This window comes from Anomalospiza imberbis, chromosome 2, assembly GCF_031753505.1.
Source record: "Anomalospiza imberbis isolate Cuckoo-Finch-1a 21T00152 chromosome 2, ASM3175350v1, whole genome shotgun sequence".
NCBI classification, from domain to species: Eukaryota; Metazoa; Chordata; class Aves; order Passeriformes; family Viduidae; genus Anomalospiza; species Anomalospiza imberbis.
In genome coordinates, this window is record NC_089682.1 from 2,674,804 (window position 1) to 2,700,003 (window position 25,200).

Genomic DNA, 25,200 nt, shown 5'->3' on the forward strand with positions numbered 1-25,200 from the left:
CATCAGTCACCCACCGGCTTTGACTTTGGTTCAGCGGGGAGCTCGTCGCGTCCTCGGCATCTCGGGCTCCGGGACCAGCTCATTCTGCACTTCGCTCAACGAGCAGCGCGGTCGTTCGCTTTCCTTTTTTTTTTTCTTCTTTGAGAGACAAAATGTCCAAAAATGGTTCAGCCTGTTTAGCCCAATGATTTCTTGCATGGACGCTCTATTTTCTTTCTTTTTTTTTTTATTTTTTTTAATTATTATTTTTGGATGGGGCACGATTGAGTAGAAGAAATCGTTCGGTGAAGGGAATCCAGCGCTTTGCTCCCCACTAAGGAGAAGATCAAGATCCGAATCCCAGCTGCACGCAGAGGACGGGGGTTGCCGTGGGTCTTTCAGTCTGGCTTTCGAAGCCCTCGCTGCTGCGGGGTCAGAGCAGAACTGCTTTCTCCGAGCGGCTTGTAGCTCAGAGATCGCCTCCCTCCTCCTCGCACCATTTCTGATCGTGTTGTTTTTGTTTGGTTGGTTTAGCCTTATTTTTCCCTCCTTTTTTTTTTTTTTTTTGTCTTTCCCTCCCCCTTTTTCGTTTATTATTATTACTATTAATTATTTGTTTTGGGTAAATTGCCTTCCTTAAACGAAAATCCTAACTCTGCAGTCGAAATCCATGCCCCCTGCCATTCGGAAGAACCGGGTCTAATATGCCAGTGACATCCCCGCCTTGCAGCAGTCGCGATGAAGGAAAAATCCAAGAACGCGGCAAAGACTAGACGGGAAAAAGAAAATGGAGAATTCTACGAACTGGCCAAACTGCTGCCCCTGCCCTCGGCCATCACCTCGCAGCTGGACAAGGCGTCCATCATCCGCCTCACCACCAGCTACCTGAAAATGCGAGCCGTCTTCCCCGAAGGTAAAAGCAGCCCCGGGGCTCCGGGAGCCCGCCCGGGAGGGACGGGGAGGCACCGCGGGCCGGGAGAGAGCGGGGAGAGGGTGCTGGGGTGGGCACGACCCCATCAGCGCCCTGGCAGGAGGGAAGGGATGCCTGCAGGGCTCTCAGAACGGGGTGAGCGAGCGAGGGGGGATTGAGGGAAAAGCGGGCTGGGAATGAGCCCGTCTGCCCCAAGCCCGGCGGCGGTGGGAGGCAGAGCCGGCCGGTTCATCCCCCCTTTGTCGCCCTCCTCCTCGGCTGCCGCTTCAGCTCCGTTGGCTCGGGGGGACCGCCCCGGTGAGAGCGGGCTCGGTTCGTGTGTTCTGCTCCGGAGGAGCCCGCCCGGCTCCCGGGGATGGCCCCTGGGCACGGCTCTTCCCGTCCGGGCACGGCCTCGGGGAAAGAAAAAAAAAAAAAAACGTGTGGTTGTTATTATTATTTTATTTGGGCTGGAGTTCTCTGGAGCCAGGGCAGCAGGCTGGGAATGAAGGCGCGGCCGCTCCGCAGCGAGGCCCCGAGGCTTCTCCCGGGGCCGGGGAGAGAGGGGAAGAGGGGAAGGAGGGTCCCAGCCCAGCCCGGCCGGGACCCCGCTGCTCCCCGGCCGGGGCTGTGGCTCCCGTGGCTCTTCTCGGGGACACTCAGCAGCGAGGCCCGGCACCAGTCTCTCCTTCCCGCAGGGTTTGGGGAAAATCAGCCCCTCGGGAGGCTCCTGCCTTTCCCCCGAGGGCGAGGGGAGGCTGCGGGCCGGTAGCCGTGGGGAGCCGCCGGCCGCCCGTGCTGTCGGTGCGGCCGCGGAGCTGATGCGGAATGAAGCGCTGGGCAGTGCCTGCGGGTGGCTAAATAAAGCCCAGCAGCCCCGCTTTGTCATTTGTTTGTGCCTCTCCGGACTAGGAGCGGGGTGAAGGAATTAGCAAATTCCGCAGGGGAAGGTCTGCTCTCCGGCGCGGTTTCTAAGGAGCTTTATTAAAAGGCTAAAAAGAAAAACACAACCAGAAATAAAATAGGGGGAGGGCGGGGAAAAAAAACCCCTCCCAACCCGAGCAAAGCTTACCGTCGTGGCCATTTAATTCAGAAATTTCGGGAGCACGGAGCAGCCGTGCTATTATGGGAAGCCAGGGCTCCGTTAGTGTGCGCTCCCGAGCCAGCGGAGCAAGGGGAGCGAGGCGCTGCTCCGCCGCATTTTCCAGCCATTATTCCCCACCGGGAAATTTCCCGATGAGAAATAGAGCGTCGTAATTTCGAGGGGGGCGGTGTGGGGGGTCACTCGCCGGCCGTGCCTGGCCATCATGCCCCCGAACGCCTTTGATTTAGGAGGGACGAAAAGCGGCACGTTTCGAGATTGCTGCTGGATGCGTCCCGGCTTTTCCAGCCCTGCTGATCCTCAAGAGCGACGAGACGACCCCGAGAGCAGGTTTATACCCACAGCTCGGGCGTGTTTTATGTGTCTGTCTTCCCTAAACAGGCCGGGCGTGCGCTTCCGCACACTCTGCTTATTAAGGGCAACGTTTAAATGCATACAGCGAATTCCTGATCTTTCATCGTCTTAAGTACGTCTGGAAATACATTTAAAACCAAAGCTCTGCATCCAGGGATGACAGGCCGGGGGAATTACCTCCTCTGGTCGCCGAGCCCTGCGTTTAGTGCCTGGGAGGGTGCAGGGGAAAGGGGGGAGCCGGGCAGAAACGGATGCAGAAGGATTTTTTTAGGGGGGGTTCTTCCACACAGTCCCGCATCACCCAAACTTCCCTCTCCCCCGTGGAAGGAGGGGAGGGGGGTCCCCATCCGTCCGTCCTTCTGTCCGTCCTCCCTCCCCCCTCCTCATACTCGGCTACTGGTTTCCACTTGGCTTTACTGGGAGGGGAAACAGCCTGGAAAGGCGTCCCAGCTTAAATCCTGGGCCAGCGAGCCCCGGCGGGAAGAGCCCCATGGCGAGAGCTGGACCCGATGGGTGTGGGGCCATGAAATGAAGGTGGGCACGTAGCAGCACCCCGGGCTGCCCCAGCCGTCACCCTGTGAGGCTTAAAGGGGTGGCAGGGTCGGGGGGACAGGTCTCAGACGCCACCAGATGCGTGCTAGGCCCGGACTAACTGCGGCCAGCACGGCCAGAAATGCTGTTCAGCTGCAGACCTGGCTTCCAGCTCCGTCTAGACTGGAGGGAAAAAGAGAGAGAGAGAGAGAGAGAGGGTTGTGTTTTCAAACCCCTCGGTGGAGGGCTCAGGGCTCACCCCCTGATTTCCACACGTAGTTTAGGAAAAGTTTGAGACCCTCAGCGAGGTGGCTGATCCCGACAGGGCTTGGGACAGGTCTCCTGCTCAGCCCGGCCAGGCCTTTTCTGAAGATGGTCCGAACCCGCTCAGACTCCAAGAAGCGAGAGCGAAAGGGGATTTTTACCCCGGCTCCTTTCGCCCTCGCAGAGCAAGCCCTGCAAGGAACAAGTTCGGGCTCCGATATCCCAGATTGTGCCCTGCGGTACCGCTGCGACCTTGAGATTCACGAGTTAGAGTCAGGACACAGCAGCTTCCAGCCTCCCGCTCTCTAACACCGTCTCCTCTCGTGTTTTGGGTTTTTTTTCCCTGTTGTTGTTGTTTTTGCCACGGCTTTGTTGCTGTAGAACAGATATACACCACCACGAGTCGTCTTCCGTCTCCTCCGTCAGTTATTTTTTATTTTTTTAATTTTTCTTTTGAAAAGGAGCTAATGAAAGAAAGAGAGGCGAGAATGAATCGCGTTTGAAAACTGCGATTCTCTGCCCCCCAGTTACGGCAGACTGGTGAAATCGTCACCCTCTCCCTCCCCCTATCCCCGGCGCAGTGTCCAAAACCGATTATGAAATTGGACATTTATGGTTGTTTTAACCGGATGGGAGCGAGCTAATTAATATGTGACCCTAAATACAATGTGCGCAATACAAAATAATCTGAATAAAGTGACGGAGCGGTAGATCTCAGACCTTCCTTATTCCGAGAGGCAGACAATAGAAATTACTAGGAATATTCGTAGTCTTCGGTCCCCATTTCAACCTGGCCACGAATGTATATTTTAAGAAAATCAAGGCGAATCGCAGCTATTTCATCTGATTGTCGCACGCGCTCGGAAAAGGTTCGTTAATGAATTAAACAAATAAATAAAGCGCGAGGCGTGAGTAATCCCTTTTTAGAAAGCAGCCAGCCCCTATTGTACTAACCACTAATAGTGACATTAAAGGTCTTACTAAAACAAAAGTGCTTTTTTTAGGCTTTTCCTGGGGCCGTTCCCAGGCGGCGGGAGCCGGTGGCCCCGCGGTGCGGGGACGGGCGGCGGGGTCGGGGCGGGGACGAGCGGCGGGGTCGCTCCGGTCTCTCCCGGCCGAAAAGGAAAGAGAGAGGGAAGGAGGGAAAGGAAGGGCGGGGGTCACTGCCGTGGGTCTGCCCGTGACCTCCCTGTCTGTAGGACGCCCGCTTTGGGGCCTCTTAACGCGATCTGGTGGGTTGGGCTCGGCGGGGAGAGCCGGATTTGTGCGGGTGTCCTGGGGGGAAGATTTGTTAGAGTATTTTTTTCCTCACTTTTTTACTTTTTAATTTTTTTTTCTGGGAGTTCACCCTTTAAAAATTTTAAAATTTTATTTTCTTTTTATAAAATAAAAGTCTTGATCTTTACGCCCGTCCTTCCCACCGCCCAGCCCTCGGCCGCCCTCCCCACGCTGAGCCCACAGAGAGGAGCGGGCAGCCCTGCACATCCCTGCCCGGAGCTGCTCCTTCGCAGAGCGTGACCTGGGAGCTTCCCCGCTCTCAGACGTTCCCCTGGCCGGGCCCCGGTGTTCCCCGCTGGCTCCGGACCCATCGCGGCCCCGGGATCCGGCGGTGCCGTCGGGGCTGAGATCCCCCGGCCCCCGCTGCAGACGGGGCTGGGTGTCAGCGCTGCCCTCGCCCCCTCCTCACGGGGTGCCAGCAGAGCCTCGGACCTCGCCTCAACGAGGGGCACAAACCTCGATGGAGCTCCGGGGCTGCCCCTCGGGAATATCCCCGGGGCTCTCCCGGCCGAGGGAGGCCCAAGGGCGCTGGGGAAAACCCAAAAAGCAGAATTGGCGGCGAGCCCCCAGGCTTTGTCGTTGTTCCTTGTGAAGGCTGGGGGACCTTGCGCTCCGGGGAACAGCCCAGCAGACACAAAGGAAATACTCCAAGTTACAGGGCAACCCGATACTGAACGTAATACACGGCTAAGTAATTCTTTTAGCAGAATCCCAAGCTGAAAAGCTACCGGGCTTCCAAATGTGCGTGTGGACGAACTTCTGTATGCCGAGAGCAAAGGTGGGAGTTGTTCCCAAATATTTCTAGATTTTATTACAGTTCCACTCACCCCGCTGCCTCCCTGGAAACCGGGAAATGTACAAATGGCCCAAAGTGAGTTCTGAGGTACTTTGAAAAACAGCTAGAGATGTCAAAAGGGGCGGAGGGGGATTTTATCCGTGTTTGCCACAGGGAGCGGGACGCGTTTGTACGAAAAACCCACAGTTTTTCAACGGCAAAAGCAGCAGAAATTTTGGGGTGTTTGTACAAAACCCTCTCTGACTCGGGGCCGGAGCTGTCGGAGCCGGAGCTGCCTCCCGGTGCCCGGAGGGGTCCGGCGGGCACAGCCGCCCTTGGGGCCGGTGGTTCGCCCTGCCAGGCAGCCCGGTCCTGCCCTGCCCTCCCGGCCCCGGGTCCGGGGGGGACAGACACCGCTCCAAACACCGGGAAAAGCAGGAGAGAGGCTCATCTCGCCCATGTCTGCCGGTGGAGTGCCCGAAAAGCGGAGGTTGAGCTGGGACTGGCGAGCCACAGTCCCGCAGGGGCCCCGGGCCGTGCGGGCTCTGCCGCTGAGCCCAGCCCCGGCTCTCCGGGCTTCCCGCTGCCGGAATCCCCCCAGGTCGCTGGATCTGGGGGATCCCTGAGCCTCTGGCACGGCAAAGCAGCCGCGCTCGGAGCCGGGCCACCCCCACGGGCGTTCCCAGCGTTTGCGGGGAGGATGCTCCAGCCGCCCGCTGGCAGGGAATTCTCTCTCTTGGGCCGGGTAATTCCCGCTGCGAGAGGACATCTGGAAATGTCCCCTTCCAAACCGCCCGTGTGGTGACAAAGCCGTGTGGGACACCCGGCAGCAACCCCAGACAGGGATCGCCTCCCATCCCAGCGACCTCCCGTCCCGCAGGAGCGGTGCGGGAAAGGCTCGCTGTGCATCGGCAGCGATTTTGGCCTCGCTCCAGGCCACTGAGCGAATCTGTGCGTTATTCAGCGGCCGGGCAGGAGAAGCCAGGCCGAGCCTATGGCATCCATACATTTACAGGAAGGCGCGTTTGCAAATCTCTCGGAGGAGAAGTTAATGGGTGTTAGTCCTTTATTCGAATGTAAGGTTTTATTCGTTTCGTTTTCACCTTTAAAGCGATCTGCTGGCGGATTAAATGATAAAATCGCCGGCTTTAAAATAAGCTCAGACGAATGCCAGGCTGATCCACCGAACGTGTTTACGTTTGACGCGCGTTCGCGATTGCGACTCCAATTTTGAATTCCAAAGGGAGCAAATCTGAGCAAGTGGCATTTTTTTATTCCGGGCTAGGAAAGAACCTCAAAACTAGCGCAGATTTTGGGATGCTGAGAAAGGACAGGACGGAGCGAATTGTCTCGCACGGGCGGAGCAGAGACGCGGCTCGTTCTTGAAGAGTTTCCTGAGAGCTCAAGGAATAAATCTGCTTCGTCTTTGGGAATGGAAAAGCTCAGGGCAGTTTTCACACAGCTGTGTGCGACTCTCTTTGTAGGTTTGCAGTCTCATATTTCGAAATTTGTAATTAGTAAATCGAAATAAGGGCAACCCCCGCCGCACAGGGACAGACTCTGGAGTTTGCATTTGTTGCCGTCTCGGGAAAGAAACTGCAGGATGACTCCGCGATTCCCAAACTTTTTCTCCCGAGAAACAAAAAAGTCTTTCAGCAAAAAGGACATTTTTGCCGTGTCTCTGGAAGTTTAGGAGCCTTGTCCAAACGGAAAATTGGGAAAAGGCGGAGAAAAGGGCGAATTTTCGTTTGGCTCTCCCGAACAAATTTCCCAGCTCTTCTTTCAGAGCAGGGAAGGTGTGCTTCCCCTTCCCACGGGGAAACGCGGGGAATTACCGGAATTTGGAGAGACGGACACGGGGTGGGGACGCAGACCCCTCTTTTTGGGTGCTGCTGCTGCCTCGGGATGGCGAAAAGGAGGGGTCAGGGCCGGCCGAGGTCCCCGGTGTCCCCTGCCTGGCATGGGAAGTTCCTTAGCGCTTTCCCGGGGGTGCCAAGCTCCGGGAAGGGAACCAAAACTCGGGGGAAGCACCGCGTCCTCCCCACCGCCTCCCGTCCCTCCAGCGGGAGATCCTGCCCATCCCAAGGGATTCCCCAAAAGTGGAGAGAAATCCCCCCATCATTCCCAGCCCGGGTTTAAGCGGCCAGAGCACAAACGGATCCAGAATCACGGAGCTGGAGCTCAGGGCAGGAATTTCTGCCAGTTTTCTCTCCGGTTCCGGAGGCACAGCCGGGAGAAAGGAGATTTCTTTGGAAGCCCCTGGGCGGCCAGAGGGCACCGGGGGAAAACGCGGGGCTCCGTTTCAGAGCGGGGCATCCTCGAGCCGGGCCGATTGTGGAATTCCAGGCTGGCAGCACCGAATCCCCGCCTTTCATCCAGGGCCACCGGCCAAAAAAAACCCTTTCTGGGTTTTGAGGCCTCGCCGAAGCCGAGGGGTTTTGTTTCTCGCCAAAAACGAGGCACCAAACGGATGCGGTCGCGTCCTTCCCTTCCCTTCCCCTCCATCCCCCGGGGGCAGTGACCCCTCTGCCCCCAGGTGCCACGGGAGTGCCCAGCTCTCGGCATGGCACGGTGGCGGCCTCGGCTCCTCCGGGGAGCTGCTGAAAGGCTCCTTTTTACCCTGGAAGCGAAAACCAACCGAGCCAGCGACCCAATCAGCGCGCAAACCCCAGCCCCGCCGCCCCTCCTTGCCCCAAGGCAGCTCCAGCAGGAACCTTCCGCTGCCACCGGCGCGGGCTCGGGCTGTGGGGCCGGGCTGTGGGGTCAGGTTATGGGCTCGGGCTGTGGGGCCGGGCTGTGGGGTCAGGTTATGGGCTCGGGCTGTGGGGCCGGGCTGTGGGGTCAGGTTATGGGGTCAGGTTATGGGCTCGGGCTGTGGGGCCGGGCTGTGGGGTCAGGTTATGGGCTCGGGCTGTGGGGTCAGGTTATGGGGTCGGGATGTGGGCTCGGGCTGTGGGGTCGGGCTATGGGCTCGGGCTGTAGGGTCAGGTTATGGGCTCGGGCTGCGGGGTCAGGTTGTGGGGTCAGGTTATGGGCTCGGGCTGTGGGCTCGGGCTGTGGGGTCGGGTCGTGGGCTCGGGCTGTGGGGTCGGGCTGTGGTCTCGGGCTGTAGGGTCAGGTTATGGGCTCGGGCTGCGGGGTCAGGTTGTGGGGTCAGGCTGTGGGGTCGGGCTGTGGGGTCAGGTTATGGGCTCGGGCTGTGGGGTCGGGCTGTGGGGTCAGGCTGTGGGCTCGGGCTGTGGGCTCGGGCTGTGGGGTCAGGTTATGGGCTCGGGCTGCGGGGTCAGGTTGTGGGGTCAGGCTGTGGGGTCAGGCTGTGGGCTCGGGCTGCGGGGTCAGATGGGGCCGGGGGGCGAAGCTCTGCCGGGCCCGTCGGTGCGCAGGTGAAATTGGGGCAGTTTATCTCCAGTCGAGCTCCGGCCCTCTTTAACCTCCTCATCCTCCTCCTTGGCCACCTCGGGGTGGCCGCTCACAGGGACCGGGACAGGGACAAGGGGACGGCGCAAGGACGGGCCGGGCCCGGCGGGCGATGGGAGCGGCTGCGGCCGCGTCCCTGGAGGGGCTCTCCGGGGAATTCGGGAAAAGCGCGTCCGCGGGGATGCTCTGGTCCAGAAAAAGAACAATTCCCCCTCAAAACCTGCGTGGAGAAGGGACTGAGCCTTTGCCACCGCCGGGCCCACACCCGCGGGAGGAGGAGGAGCACGGGCAGGGGAGACAGCTCGGGCTCCGCTGCCTGCTCTGACCAAATCCTTGGGGTTTTTTTGTAGGTCTGGGCGACGCCTGGGGACAGCCGAGCAGGATCGGCCCTTTGGATAACGTGGCCATGGAGCTCGGATCCCACTTGCTTCAGGTAGTGCACATGGAAAACCCGGGGTAGAGGGGTTGCCTCTCCTCCTCCTCCTCCTCCTCCTCCTCCAGTCGCTCCTCACCCCCGCACCACGACTGGAGCCTGGCTGAAGCCTTCATCTCATCGGGCAGAAAACCAGAGGCACCAAGCACTTTTATTCCAATTATTCCATTTTTTTCTCCGCCTTTGGTATCGGCCGAAGCCAGAGGCGCTCACCCCCTCTGTGCACGCCCAGCTCTGCCAGCCCTGAAAGCTTCCATCAGCCACCCCAAAAGTGCCGGGGGTGTCCCCAGGGAGCCCCCGGGGCAGGGGAGCGGTGTTCCCCAGCGGTGACACCTGGAAGGGGACAACACCTGGACTGGGTCTGCCGGGACTTTAGCACCTGGAAATCCCGCTGTTCACAATCCCGGTGAATTCCTCTGAATTTTAAATTTAGGAAGTCGTAGCCGGGGCGAGGGTGCCAGCAGGAGGGATTAAAAAAAAAAAATTAAAAATTGCGTTTAACTATATTTTTAATGAGATATATATCTATAAAATTAAAAAAAAATATATAATTTAATTATATCTATAAAATTTTAATTATATATTAAAATATAATATATATAATGTATAAAAATATACCCATTAAAATATTTATTTATTTATTACTTTTTTTTTTTTAATACATGAACAAAACACAGCGCGGGTTTTCTCCCCCGATTTTAAAGAGCCACCAAACCGGAATCATTTTGCGGGCGGGTTTATTGTGGGAGGTGAATTCCTGCTCACACAGCTGGGGCTGTTTTCACTCTTTCTCTCGGCCGGGGATAAAAACCCAACAGAAAATCTCTGCCCAGGCTCCGCGGCCGCTCCGCCGGCTCCGACCTTTGGGATGGCGAGCGCAGTTCTTTACTTGCGACCACGGAGCATCAGCCGCTCTCCTGCCGGGAAAAATGAGATTTTTTTGGGAGGCACTGACAATATCCAGGCTGTGGCAGAGCTCAGAATGATCTCCTGGGGAGGCATTTCCAGCCTGGGAATTTTATTTCAAGTAGCTGCTGCCCTCTCAGCTGTTTCGGAGTCACGAGTCCACCTGGAAATGCTGATCTAGTTGTGTATAATAATTAAATTTATATATTAAAATACAGACCCAGCTGTAGAAATCTTGGTTCTTACTCCTCCTCCTGGCTGTTCCCTATTTTGTCTGGCATTAATTGAATTTACAGCAAATTAAGTGCTGACCACCTGCAACTCTCATTTTACAGTTCAGTCATTTCTGAATGACGAATGCTGAAGGTTTTAATAAACCCACATTTACTGCAAACCCTTTTATTTTTTTCTTTTGTTTAAGAGTACTTAGACTGACATTTTCCATGTGAATTTTCAGCTTCAGTCTGCTTCCCTGTACATGAAATTTTGGGATGTGCTGCAGTAACAGCAGCATTGGCATTGATTTATCATTAATAAAAGTTTATTAATGATACAGGGTAAAGCAATTGCAAGGTAAGAGTGTTTAAGGCAAAATTGTGCCTAAAACTGCAATACATTATTTCCCATTTTAACATTTCTACAAAATTTAATTTATGCTTAAAAAAAAAAAAGGCAAAGGGTAATCTGGTTTCAATTATATGCTGTAGAGTCATTAGTAGGCCAGAGAATAATTTGGAATATTTTCTTATTGGGGTGGCACTAGAGGTGCATGAAGTAGACAGGATTTTATTGCTTCTCTTCCAGTTCAATGACTTTAAATGGATTAAAACACGTGGTTGTTTTACTTATGCACTGTAAACATTATTTTTCTCTTCCAAATATATTTTCCAGTGATATTAAAATGTGGGAATATTCACTGATATTCACATGCCACGTGTTGATCAAAGCTTTCTCTACTGGGTAGAGATAACGCAGATTTTTTGCTATCAGCTACTTTTGAAAAAATTCCTGAAATTTGGCACTGAAAAATCAAGGCCCCCCCAAACTGAGAGGTTTTGTATCCAAATCATGGCAAATTTTGGCTGAGCTTTGCCACATTATTTATTTTTTCTCATATAAATAATATCTGACTAAATCAAACTTCAGTTTTTACTCACACAGGCAACGTTTGCCTCCCAGCCAATATCCTGTCAAGGAGAATTTGTAGGATTGGGTCTCAAGTTTGAGCTGGCTGAGGTTTGCAGGCTGCAAGGATAGAACTTTATCACACTCAAGGAGAGATATTTGTGCTTATTAACTTTGGATGCTGACAGTGGGTGAGGTAGGTCAGCTTGACTAGGGTTTTTTATGTCAGAAAGTCTCTAAATTGAAGGGAGAAATCATTTATACACAGCCACCCATGAATTCTTTTATCTTTTTGGAAGGTAAATTCTCTTTGAGACTCAAAGAGAGATATTTGTGCTTATTAAGTTTTGGATGCTGACTTTTTCTGCTTTCTTCTTGGAAGCTCACGTTGCTACAGAGCAGGGGCTCTCTGTTCAGAAATACATTCTTGAAAATGCAGCCAAATTTCAACATTGCTCGTGGTGCCATTAAATAAATTGCAAATAGCAGTGAGCTGGGTCTGCCAATTACGCCATAAAAAATGGCTCAGGTAGGGCCTGACTTCCCCCTGAGCACCCCAGAGCCCAGGATTTGGGCAAAGCACTAAAAAAAACCCTGAATCAACAGCAAAATATTCCCTGAAAGTGCAGCAGCAAAGCTGCATCTGCAGGGGAACGAGGTGGATTTCACAACCACCCTGAGTTTAAGGGAACAAAATCAGATAAAAGTTTCTATTCCTTAAACTTTGCTGATGGCTGCTGTTGAAGTCAGAAATCATCCTCCAAAATATATTATTTTTTTCCCACTGTCAGTGCTTTAAATAGATTTCTTGCTTCTTACCCTGTGCATTTCTCTTTATTTCAGACTTTGGATGGCTTTGTTTTCGTCGTGGCGTCCGATGGCAAAATAATGTACATTTCTGAAACAGCCTCTGTGCACCTTGGCCTGTCCCAGGTATGGGGTGTGCTCTTACACCTAAAGCATAAATAAAATAAAACTGCTAAATACAAATTTGGCCCCTCACACCGGTGCCTTGCCTTTATATAAAGTCTTTTTTTTTTTTTTTTTTTTTTTTTTTTTTTTTCAGGGCTGTTTGAAGCTTTTTTCTCCTTGAAAAGGGCTTTGGTAAAATACTCAAATTCCTTTCCTTGCCACCACATCGCCCTGTCTTTATATCTGTTCTTGTTCATTGTATTTTACTCCTCATTACCTTTCAGAAGGGCCATAAATAATATGATATTGCAAATTGCAGATGGAGGCAGGGCCCGAAACCCAAGCGTGGTAACGCAGTGGGGCTGAAATAAAACTCAGAATTCGAGTCTGGGAGCCTTAGATTGTGTCAGATATTGAGGCTGCCTATGAAAGGGAGAGAAATCTGATGTGGAACAGGGGTTTTATGGTAAATGTGCTGGGGGAGGAGAAAAAAAATAAAAATAAAACAAAAAAAAAAAAAAAAAAAGAGAAGGGGGGCAGATTTATGAGTGTTCACATGGAATTCAGGGCAGTTTTTCCTGAGTTTTTCCAGCTCAGTGGTGTTTTCAGTAAAGCGTTTTATATGGTTGTGATAGAACTCATAAAACTCAGTTTACTACTGTTCTGCACCAGAACTATGAGGGGTTTTATGGTTTTTTTTTTTCCTCTTAGATGGACATTTCTATTTTTTTTTTTTTTTTTTTTTGCCTTCTTGGGATAGGCACTGGGCAAAAGAGCCTGAATTTATTGTTGAATTTGACTTTCCATGCCTTTGTTTGTAACTGAAATTCACTGGTAGCACCTGACCTAAGGTTTGCCAAAGTCCCATAAAAAAATTCCTCGTTAATTTTAGCAGGCCCTGGATGAGACTGGCAAGGAACTGAAGTGTTCAGTTGTGTATCAAACATTTATAAATAAATAAATGAATTGAAATAAAGACTAAGCAGCAGAGGAGATGAAGGTGAGAGAGGGAAGAATATCCTGAAAATATCTGGTTAATTTATCCTGTGTCTGTTTCCATAAACAGAGAGGGGGGTTTAATGGTGGGGATTAATTGTGTACCTTAATTTTTTGTGGTAATCCATATTTTTAACTGAAAGAAATGTGGAGTTCTTTGGATGTGTGTTTATAACAGTGATAATGAAATTAGTGGCTATAGACAAATAGTACTCAAGAGTTAGAGAAAACAAGGATATAAACCCATAAAAACCACTTTTAAACCCTTGTTTCTCTTAGAAAAAGTAATTTTTGGAATAAACAGCCACCATAAATACTTTTTTTTACCTGCTAATTTAAAAAATATGAGCTGGAAACATTTTTAGTTCTGTTTGTTCACTCTGTTATGGTACAGTTTTAGTTGCTTCATACCATTTAATTCATGTTCAGATTCCTTTAAATCTTGCTTAGCTTGAAAATAAACTTCCCTACACAAGGGCCCTATTTTCTACTCATTTTTCAGCCTGGGTTTCTCTCACCTTGAATTTTGTATCCTGAAGGATTCAGGATGTTACCTGCTAAAATCCCTCCATTTCATCAGTGCCATTATCCCAAAGCACTGAGCATTCCCATCCATCCATCCATCCATCCATCCATCCATCCATCCATCCATCCATCCAGGAGCAGAAACTCCCCGTTCTGTGTTTTTTACCCCCAAAATTTTCCATTTTTTGCCCAGAAATTGTTCTTTTGGAGCAATATCCAGCCACTAGATCCCATAGGTATTATTATTATTATTATTATTATTATTATCATTGCTACTACTACTACTGTTGTTATGAACTCAGTAACTTGGAGAAATTAAAGAATTATGGGATCAGTGGGACACTAAGCAGACTTTGGCACATGTAGGAAGAGGGGACTGGCAGTGTCACACAAGTTTTAATCCTATTTATCCCTCCTGGTCATCTGCACTGGCTGAATTCCATGTGCATGGAAATATCTATAAATTCTTAGTGCAAGAGGTGCTGAGGAAAATCAGGAGGTTTGGCCAAGTTGCTTTTTGAGGGCAGTTTAATCAGCAAAATCCCAAACCTTTCACTTCAGCAGAGGTTTGAAACAACTGAGCTTGAAAGCTGTGGGATTTGAAATTTAGGGGACTCTCAAAACACAAAAATTCACAGTGAACAGGGGTTTATTTATAAATAAAATCTTTAAATTTATTTTTAATTTATTTTAAAATTTATTTATAACATTTCATCCTGATTTATTCACCAATCTGTTCTTGCTCTGCCTCAATATTCTCTTTTTTTGAAGGGATAATTTTGCTTTAAACAGCACCAGCACTATTTTGGGCTGCTCCCACTCCTCAAAATACAAATCCATTTACCCTGGGATATTCCTGTCGGCTCCCAGGGCCTCCAAAGGAGTTCTGTTCCCACTCCTCTGGAAATCCTGGGATTTCTGCCCCTGACATCAACAAGAACGGGCTGGGGCAGGAGAAGTAAATTCAGCCAGCCATAATTCCACCTTCTATTTCCAACAAGTGCCCTCACAGAGCCAAAGCAAGCTGAGAGCAGAGTGGTGGTGACTGGAAAAAATCCTTTAGAGTGGGCACAAAAAGGCCTTTTTATGAAATAATTTGACAATTAACTAGCCCGCACATCAATTTCCAGTTTGAGTGCCATTTGTTTAAAAAAATATATATTTAACCTAAATTAAAAAAGCCATTTAAAGAGATTTTTGCAGACTATTTTTGGAGGCTGGCTACAGTGGCCTTTATCCTCCGGTTGAATTTAACTTCAGCAGGAAGAAATTAGAGCAGAAGCCAGGCTGGCTAAACCAGTTATAAATTTAAACCCAGCATTAAGGGTTGCTTTTAAGCACGGCTTTGCCTCAGAAACAGAGTTTCTGAAAAATCTACATCTTCATTTGTGGCCCTGCCACTTCATTTGTGGCTTTGGAGCTTGATTTGCTCCCAGCTGGAGCAGAAAAAATTGTAAATTTTGCTGTGGGACCCCTCCTCCACCTCATCCCAGCTGGCCCCAGCCCAGGGATGAACTGCCTTGGACCGCTTGGGACAGCCAATTTCTTGCCTTTTTTTTTCATGGATAACAAACAGCTTCAAATTCCCCAAATATTTTTTTTTTCCCCTCAGAGTCAAAAGGCACAAAAAAGAAAGGAAAATCCTCTTGGGGAACAATGGGGAAAGACAAATTTTAATTTAATTTGAAGGTCTGCAGCTTATTCCAGCAATTTTCTGGATGCATGAAGGAGCCAGGCTTATCTCTGACTTTTGATAAATCTTGAAATATTTAACCACAAATATCAGAACTTTTCCAGGAGTTTATTTTTGCCTTTGTCAATGAGTCTATGAGAGGAAAAATATGCAATTATTTGCTCTAGAATCCATCCACTTAGTCCTGTGTGTTTATTATGAATCTTTCCTTGGCTAGAAAAAAGAAAACCTGAGTTCCTCATAAACCCCCTGTTAGTAGGAAATGCTGAGATTTGGTATTTACAGCTATTAAAAACTGCATCAAGGAAGCTGCTTTAATAACCTGGGGCAGGGAGGTTTAGCTTTATGAACTGAGCTGTAGAATTTCTATATTTTTAAAGTTTTCAGGGTTTCAGTGTAGGCTTTAAAAGAACCTGAATGTGCCTAGCAGGGGGTGAGACTCCAAATGGCGGATCCATATTTTGGTTATTTGACTCTGCCTTAGCCCCCATCTCTTTGCTGGTGGTTTTATGTTTTAAAGTCAGTTTTAAAAGTCAATTTTGGGGTCAGTTGTTGGAATCTGAAATGCAGGGAGCCCTCAGAACTTTGGGCCTGGAAGCCAAAGCTTAGAATTAAACCCAGGATTTGAGCTGAGACCTTGGAAAAGGCTCCCAAAGTGAGGTGCTAGAAGGGAGAATGTGGATTTGTAGTCTAAAGCAGAGACACCTTAAGCTAAGTAGAGGAATGTTGAGAGTTTTAGAGTTTAACATATAGAAAAAATAAAGGTAAACAGAGGTAAACATGAAAATAAAGGCTTACAGAGGTGAACAAGGAGTTCAGAATGCAGCACTGTGGGTTTGTGTGCCAGAACATGATTGACCAAGAGAGCTCACACTGTGACATGGGTCCATAAGATGAAATATTTAAGGATTGGGTCAAAAACATAAATATCCTTGTTGGCAGTGTTTTATTGGTCAATAACTCCTTAAAAATCTTTTAATTGAGGGTCTTGTGACCTTCAGAACCATGCAGTGAAGATGTGAGCCGAACTCACCCTTCCTGCCTGTGCAGAAGATAAGAAAAATAAATCACATCACCTAAAAATCTCAGAGGTCCCATCTCTAACTCATTCAAAATTCACCCGAACTCCCCATAGTCAGTGCTGTGCCTTTACCTCCTGCTGATTTTCCTGGGGTTGCAAAGAAACCCATCAGAATAAATAAAAATCCTTTCTGTGTTTGTAACAAGGGAAACCAGTCATTATTGCACAAAGAATTTCAGGCTTGAATTTTAGACATAAACTCTGGGGCAAAAATGAGATGTTGGATAAAACCGTGACCTTGGACCCTTTGAATCCTGTGGAAAAATGTGCATTTCCATGAGGAAGAATTTTAAACCAGGTGATGAGTTTGGGAAAAGCAAGAGCCACCCATGAGTTACACTTTTTAAAAGAAAACATCACCTACAGTTGCTTGGGTTGGTCAGATTGATTGGGGTTTTTTATGTCAGAGGGTCCCTAAATTGAAGGGATATTTATAGGGATATATAAAAAAAGAACATTTATTTATTTATTTATGGGGAATTTATACACAGCCCACAAATTCTCTCTCTTTTTTTTTTTTTTTTTTTAGAGAAATTCTCTGCTAAAAATGCTTTCATTCCAAGGGCCAAGCATTCAGGGAAAAAATAAAAATCACTCTTTACCAAAGATAAAATAATGAGAAGAGGGTTGTGAGTGATGCTCCTTGGCAACTTTGTCATGTTCTGAAAATGAAATGTCCATCACCAGAAGAATTTTTAGATTTTTTTTAATGTAGGTGATCAGGATATTTATGAAGACACAAATGGACATTTGCAGGATGTTTGTCCCCTTGGAATTATAAATAAACAGAAGAATTTCCAGGCATGACTCAGGGAGATTTTGGGTTTTCCTTCCTCCCTGACAAAAAATTGGGTGTGGGGTGTTGCTGCAGCAAACCCCCACCCATTTCTGGCCTGAAAAGGAGCAGCCAGTGCCTTTTGGGGGCAACTTTTAGAGAAAATTATATACATGAAGCAATGTAAATAATCTCCTTCCCCATTCCATTTTTCTTTTTCTTTTTCTTTTTCTTTTTCTTCTTTTTCTTTTTCTTTTTCTTTTTCTTTTTCTTTTTCTTTTTCTTTTTCTTTTTCTTTTTCTTTTTCTTTTTCTTTCTTTTTCCTTATCTTTCTTTCTTTCTATTTTCTTCCTTTCTTTCCTTTCTTTCCTTTCTTTCCTTTCTTTCTTCCTTTCTTTCTTCCTTTCTTTCTTCCTTTCTTTCTTTCTTTCTTTCTTTCTTTCTTCTTTCTTTCTTTCTTTCTTTCTTTCTTTCTTTCTTTCTTTCTTTCTTTCCTTCTTTCTTTCCTTCCTTCCTTCCTTCCTTCCTTCCTTCCTTCCTTCCTTCCTTCCTTCCTTCCTTCCTTCCTTCCTTCCTTCCTTCCTTCCTTCCTTCCTTCCTTCCTTCCTTCCTTCCTTCCTTCCTTCCTTCCTTCCTTCCTTCCTTCCTTCCTTCCTTCCTTCCTTCCTTCCTTCCTTCCTTCCTTCCTTCCTTCCTTCCTTCCTTCCTTCCTTCCTTCCTTCCTTCCTTCCTTCCTTCCTTCCTTCCTTCCTTCCTTCCTTCCTTCCTTCCTTCCCCCCTCTCTCTTATTCTCTCTCTCTCTTTCTTTCTCTTCTCCATCTCCCCTTATTTTTTTCCACTTTTTCTTCCACTTCTTTCCCCAACTCAGTGAATTTTCAGTCTGGTTAGAATATCAGCTCACTGTTGATGTTTTTGTGTTTGCAGGGAGGGGCTGTTGGAAAGGAGCAGTGGAGGAATAGATGCTTAGGGGAGAAAAAAAAAAAGTGAGTTTGCACAGCCCTGGGAAGGGACATTCCATGAATAATGCAGAAAATGGAAGGATGAGGAACATTTTAAGGAAAAAAGATTGCTTTGTGGGGGCAGACAACTTCATTTATTCCGAAGAAAAGGCAACTCACAGGATCTTAGCAGAGGAGCAGGATTGGCTCAGAAGAATGGCTTCAATTACTGCACCTCTCTGATCTGGGGGGCCCGAGGCACGTCAGGCAGCTCAGAACAATTGACACTCATTTCAAACCCGGCCGAGGCAGCAGCCTTCTGTTTTCCTTACCATTTAAATATTTTTTTAATTCGTTTTTTTTGGAGATTTTTACAAATTTAAAGCCAGGAGCAACTGACTGGGATTAATTTCTATGTTAAAAGCTAATCCCACAATTCTTCCTGTTTTTCCCAGATCAATTCCTCATTCTCTGCAGCTTCCTTTGCCTCATCCTATATTGATAAGGAAATTCAGGATAGGAATAAGGAAAATGATTTTCAGTTTTGTTCAGTTTATGTGTGTTTTGCATCAAATTTTGTGTGGCAGAGGAGATTAATTGCTAAAAACCTCAAGGCACCAGCATCTCCTTTGGATTCCCAGACATGGAGGAGATAAATAAAGGAATTCAGCTCTGTTTCCAGATCAATTCCTCATTCTCTGCAGCTTCCTTTGCCTCATCATACAAAGACAAGGAAATTTAGGGTTGGAATAAGGAAAATTATTTTTAGTTTTGGTCCATTTATGTGTGTTTTGTATCAAATTTTGTGTGGCAGAGGAAATTAATTGCTAAAAACCTCAAGGCACCAGCATCTCCTTTGGATTCCCAGACTTGGAGGAGATAAAGAAAGGAATTCAGCTCTGTTTCTCCCTTAAATCCATTCCTGCTACTTTCTGGGGACTTTTCTTGGGGCTTTGGGGTGTGGCGAGCAGAGCTGGCAGAGGGGACATGGGGGGCACGAGGCTCTTTTGGTTTTCTGTGCCACTGTTACCAGTGGGAAAGGCAAAGTTCAGGGCAGGACAGGGAATATACAAATATTTAAGGCAGATCTTCACTGTGAGTGTTTGTTCAGAGCAGTGAAAATCCATGGAAATCTGATTTTGGGTTCTCCCAGAGGCCATTTGCGTACATTCATTTTCGTAGTGATCAGTATTTTTAATTGAACACAATGTGGAGTTCTTTGGATGTGTGTTTGTTGGAGTCCTGGCTGCTGAGAATTCCAGACTTTCTGTGCTGCCAGGCCCTGACCCCCAGGAGAACACTGCACTGACCTGAGGCCCTGGAGAAGCTTCCAAAATGGAATGACAGAACTGGGATTGTGGGGTGGAGTTTGAACAGAAGTGTGTGATATCACAGGGTGGGAAACTCAGAGTTTAAGGGTTTAGGATCCAGCAATAGATATAAAGCAAGATGGAGGTTTTAGGGTGGAGGCTGCTCCTTCTTCACCTCCTTCTCCATGGGTTTGGGTGGTTTTGTGGAATTGGATAAAAAAGTCCCCATTGCGGGCACGGGTGGTTGGGTATTGGGTTAAAAGTGAAAATAATTGAGGTGTCATTTCTTAATTGGACAGTTGATCCTTAAAAGGCCTTGGAGAGAGAGAGATGGGGCTCCATTTTTAGTTTGTTGGAGTGAAGTGCTGCAGAGCTCAGGGTTTGTGAGACTGTGACAGAGACAAGAACTGATAAACATCTGAGTCCCAACAAGAAATACCCTCTCACACATTTAATCCTGACCCTGGAAGAAAGAAGTTAGGACTTGACCTGTGTTTATAACAGTGATATTAGAATTAGTGGCTATAAGAGAAAATAGAGCTCAAGAGGTAGAGAAAACAAGGATATAAACCCATAAAGACCACTTCCAAACCCCTGTTTCTTGAATAACTTTAGAAAAAGTCATTTTGGCTCTGCTGGTGGTGGGAAAACACAAAGGGATTGTGTGAGAGCAGGTGAGAGCTTCTGGGAACCCGGAGGAACATAATTTTTATTTTAATATTTGCCTTCCTGAGAGGCATTTCTACAGCTCCGAGTTTTCCTCCCGTTTGTGGCAATTTAACATTTCTACAGCTGCTCTAACTTATCACTTCATTCCCAGCTCTAACAGGAGCTCTTCTGTCTCTGATGCAACACCAGAAATTCCCACAAAAACCTCTCTGACATCAATCACTGCTGAGGAAAGAATTAATTGGGATTAATGGCTGTGATTCGGAAGATGCTTTTGATACACCCAGCTCATGTTTTAAAACTGGAGTGTTTGAGGGCAGAAAATGATCCAGCTGCTTTTATTCCATGTTTTTTTTTTTTTTCCAGGTGGAGCTCACTGGAAACAGCATTTATGAGTACATCCACCCCTCGGATCATGATGAGATGACTGCTGTCCTCACTGCCCACCAGCCTCTTCATCCTCACCTCCTGCAAGGTATTTCTGAGATCTGCCATTAAAACACAGTAGAAAAATAATTAAAAAAAAAACAATTCCAGGCTAAAATGTGACAAATTGCAACCCAAAGCATTCCATGAACCCATTTATATTTATATTTATATTTATATTTATATTTATATTTATATTTATATTTATATTTATATTTATATTTATATTTATATTTATATTTATATTTATATTTATATTTTTACTATATTTATATTTCAGGTATAATTTTATCATTTTATCATTTTGTACTATATAATTTTATATTTATTTTTATCCTGTTTGAAGCTCAAACAGGGGAGCAGCAGGAACTCAAAACTGTGATCCAGGATTTTATGTCCTTACAGGGAATAAGGAACCCTCAATTGAACAATGCCTTTTATGCCATGGAGCTTTAAACAGGTTTTTATCTTAGCCCAGTGGTCGTTTCATCTCCTTTATTTTGTCATCATTGCTGAGGCTGCAGAAATCTTGTGGTGTGCACAGCTCAGCTGCGCAGTCTGAGCGGGAGAAGAATTAACAAAACATCAGCTAACTGGGAAATGGAAGGATATTTTGAATATTTTAAAACAACTGTTAAATTCAAAGATTGGACAAAAAAAAAACAACCCAGACTTAATATTCCCCACTGTAGGCAGAGCAGAGATGGGTTTGGTGAAGGACTTGGGTTCGGAAAATCTCATTTAAAAGTGCCTTTTCGTGGGGAATCATGTCCTCTCCTGCTGTCACCACAGAAATACTGACCCCACCCTTTGTGTGTGAAGTTGTCACCTTGGTGCTGCCATTTCTGTGTCCGAAACAAAAATATTCTCATTTCTTTAGTTTGTGCTTCCTCGGGGGCAATTCTTTGAACTTCCAAAGATCAGAACCAGTCTGGCTCCACCACAATGGAGCTCCCACTTGTATTTCGGAATTGATTTATGTGGATTTTTTCATTTAAGCTGCCAGTTTGTGTCAGTCTTTTCCAAGCACAGCTCTTAAAATACATCAGGAATTTTGGGTTCTTGCGACAATTTTGTTCAGGATTTTTTTTTTTTTTTTTCAGTTTTGGTGCCTGTGTTTGGTTCTGGCCTCTGTGATTCCATCAGGGCAGAACTATGAATTCTGAATTCTGAATTCAGGGAAACTTGATGTGCCTGGGAGCACCTGGACTGCTCCAAATGCTGGGAATGCAAGAATTATCTCAGCCCCCTTCTCTTTCCTTCCTCCCCAAACAGATTGTCAGGAAAAAAACCCTCCCTTGGTGTCTTGGAAAGCAAACTTAATCTTCTCAAACTCCTCTACATGATTATTTCATGCTTTGTTCATTCCTCTGGCAGAATTAAAAGAAAAAAAAAATATATTTTTAAAAATCAGCATTTTTCTCCCTTTCTCCAACTTACTGAAAAACAGAGGAGACACCTCTGATGTAAATGATTTAAGGGTGATTTTCATGGTGGGACTGGATAATCTTTAAAGTCTCTCCCAGCCTCAATAATTCTGTGAAATCCACGAGTTTTCATGCAGGTTTGCTGATATCCAGAATTAGTAATGAGATATTTTTATACCTGCTGACTTGGCAATGGCAGCATCCTCCTGTTTTCCTTAAAATTTAAATATTTCTCAATTCATTATTGCAGATTTTTACAGATTTAAAGCCAGGATCAACGGACTGGGATTAATTTCTGTGTCAAAACCAAATAATCCCATAATTTTCCTGCTCTTCCCAGATCAATTCATCATTCTCTGCAGCTTCCTTTGCCTCATCCTACATTGATAAGGAAATTTAGGACAAGAATAAGGAAAATGATTTTCAGATTTGGTCAGTTTATGTGTGTTTTGCATCAAATTTTGTGTGGCAGAGGAAATTAATTGCTAAAAACCTCAAGGCACCAGCATCTCCTTTGGATTCCTAGACTTGGAGGAGATAAAGAAAGGAATTCTGTTGTGTTTAGGGATTATTTTATTTTATCTCAGTTCTAGAGTGTGTGTATAAAATTATCCAGAATCTACAGCTAAATCTTTCTAAAATGCACAGAATGCACAAATGTTTGTTTACTGTTGCCTTCCCTGTGCCAGTAATTCCCTTTCCTGAGTGTTTTATCCATTAAAATCTTGAGCTATAACCTGAAACTACCTGGCCTGCAATAACCAAGGCAAGTTTTTTATTTAATCCAGTGAATAAATGACAGGAATGAAGCCACTTCTGCCTGTATCTGAGTAGATATTATCAATATTTAAGTAAAAAAAGGAGTTCTACAAATAACTTAAAGGGCAGTGAAGTGAAAGAAGTTTGATTAAAAAAAAAAAAACAAGAGGAAAACAGACTATTTTAATGGCGTTTTTTGTCATTTCAGTTTGATTTTCTCTGTTTTAATGTTTTAAAACACGTCTGAATCATCAAGTCAATGGGTGGAATAAAAAATTTCCTTTTAGAACTTTATAATCTTGTAGATTTCTGCAATCTGGGGTGTTGCTTAGGCATAAAATCAGTATTTCCCTGTAGACACAGACTTTTATATCCCAAATTTCCAGCTTGGCTCACACTTCTTGCCTTGCTCAAGATATTTCCTTCAGCTAAAGCTCAGATATTTATCTCCATTTTTAGTCCAGCAGCTGTCGCTGGATGAGACCTGTTTTGAGAGGAATAAAACCACAAATAACAGCAATACCTGTGCCTTGTGACATTCTGTAACTGGGATTAAATAACCCAGAGCACAGATTATTTTTGACCTCTGGTTTTAGAATTTCTGTAAATTTGGGTGCCACCTCTTTGTTTATTTCTCAGGGAAATGTAAATTATTGCTTTGCATAAAAACACACAGTGTGTTTCTTTACACAATCCTCACTTCCACATTGTTTTTCTTCAGCTAAATCACCCCAGTATTAAAAAAAAAAACAAACCCCATATTATTTATAAAGCATAAAAATTCTTAAATTATTATATTTTAATGTTTTAAAGTTTGCCCTGGGTGTCCTCATGTGTCATGTAGAACAAGGCACAGCTTCAAACACAGAGTGCAGCTAATTTGTTTTCCTAAAGGACAGGGAGATACTTGAATAACCACATGATTCCAGAAGTTTGGATTTCATAGCAGTAATAAATGGAATAAAACTTGGGAATATGATGAGGGAAGTGCCCAGAGCAGCTGGGGCTGCCCCTGGATCCCTGGCAGTGCCCAAGGCCAGGTTGGACACTGGGGCTGGAGCAGCCTGGGACAGTGGGAGGTGTCGCTGCCATGGCAGGGCTGGCACTGGATAATTTTTAAGGTCCTTTCTTTTTTTGGTGGTTTTTGTTTTGTTTTGTTTTGTTTTTGTGTTTGTTTTTTTTTTTTTTTTTTTTGGTTTTTTTTTTTTTTTTTTTTTGGTTTTGTTTTGTTTTGTTAGGTTTGGGATTAAATGTATGGATGGTATTTCTTGTTTGGGCTTAGATGTTTATTAGTTTTTATTTATATTATAGTCTACAGTTTCTATTTCTATTATAGTAAAAACACTGCTATAATACACTACTTTAATGCTCTAAATACTCTTTAATACTCTAAAAATGGAGCTGTATTATTTTCTCTACAAGGTCTTTTAAGGATAAACTGTCTAATTAAGAAATGACACTTAAATGATTTTTACTTTTAACCCAATAACTAATTACTTGTGGTCTGTAATGTGGACTTTTTAATTACTGAATACTACTTAAACTTATGAAGAAGAAGGTGAAGAAGAAGGACTCTAAAACCTCAATTTTGTTTTATATATATTACTAAATTTTAAAACTTTAAACTCTAAGTTTTCTACTGTGTGGTATTACACACTTCTATTCAAACTCCACACTTATAATCTTACTTCTATTATTTAATTTTGGAAGCTTTCTCTATGGCTTTAGGTTAAATGCAGTGTTCTCTTGGGGGTCGGTGCCTGTCAGCAGAGAAAGTCTGAAATTCTCAGGAACCAGGGTTCCAAACCATTCCAGGTTCTGGAATTAAGAAGTGACTTAATTACTCTGTGCACAAATTTCCAAAGAAACAAAATACTAGGAACTAAAGTATGGATTTAGAATAATAATTTTAAAAAACCCTAAAATTTCAAGGACCAACATGTGTGCATTGAAACCACAAAAGTTCAAATCAGAATAATGCACACATTTTTAACTGGGAGTTTGATCAGTCACAGAAAAAATATTCTGAGGGAAGCAGGGATTTCTTCCAGTTTTGACATCTCCAGAGGAAGGCTGGGTGTCTTTGCAGAAGACAGAATTTAGGCAAAGAGAAGTTATTGAGCTCAGCCCAGGAGTTAAAGCTTTTGATAAGGAAATTTAGGATAGGAATAAGAAAAATTATTGTAATTTTTGATCTATTTATGTGTGTTTTGTATGGAATTTTGTATGGCAGAGTGAATTACCTGCTAAAAACCTCAAAGCAACAGCATCACCTTTGGATACCTGGACTTGGAGAAGATATTTATATTTATATATAGTTATAGTTCTAGTTATATGAAATAATAATGAATATATATATATATTAATTTATATTTATGTTTGTATTTGTATTTATATTTATGTTTATATTTATATTTATGTTTAATGACCTGAACCGCCCAGGTCACTTCTCTGATTTAATTCTCCTTCAGATTTTAAGTCTCCAGACCCTGACACAATGAAAAGCAAAAACCCCATGAGCTGTGGAAGGTTTGGAGAATTTCAGCTCGAACTGACAAAGCTTTTAAGCTGCTTTTTACTTAATGCCCAGCATAGAAAATGCAAAGCAATAGGTG

General features: G+C 45.7%; 1 protein-coding gene and 1 long non-coding RNA gene across 2 annotated transcripts in view; one reads left to right on the plus strand and one right to left on the minus strand.

The window, feature by feature from the left end:
- Positions 1–538: 538 nt before the first annotated feature.
- The window catches only part of SIM2 (SIM bHLH transcription factor 2), a 58,857-nt gene continuing 34,195 nt past the window's right edge, over positions 539–25,200 (plus strand). The window contains exons 1-4 of the mRNA XM_068179524.1: positions 539–892; positions 8,961–9,043; positions 11,918–12,007; positions 20,340–20,448. Of these exons, the coding sequence (XP_068035625.1) occupies positions 718–892; positions 8,961–9,043; positions 11,918–12,007; positions 20,340–20,448 (457 nt within the window). The 5' untranslated portion in view covers positions 539–717. The remainder of the gene's footprint in view (positions 893–8,960; positions 9,044–11,917; positions 12,008–20,339; positions 20,449–25,200) is intronic.
- LOC137465610 (uncharacterized) lies at positions 22,395–24,395 on the minus strand. The gene is made up of 2 exons (XR_010994726.1): positions 24,103–24,395; positions 22,395–23,241 (listed from the first exon to the last, which is right to left on the minus strand). It is a non-coding gene; the product is annotated as an uncharacterized lncRNA (long non-coding RNA).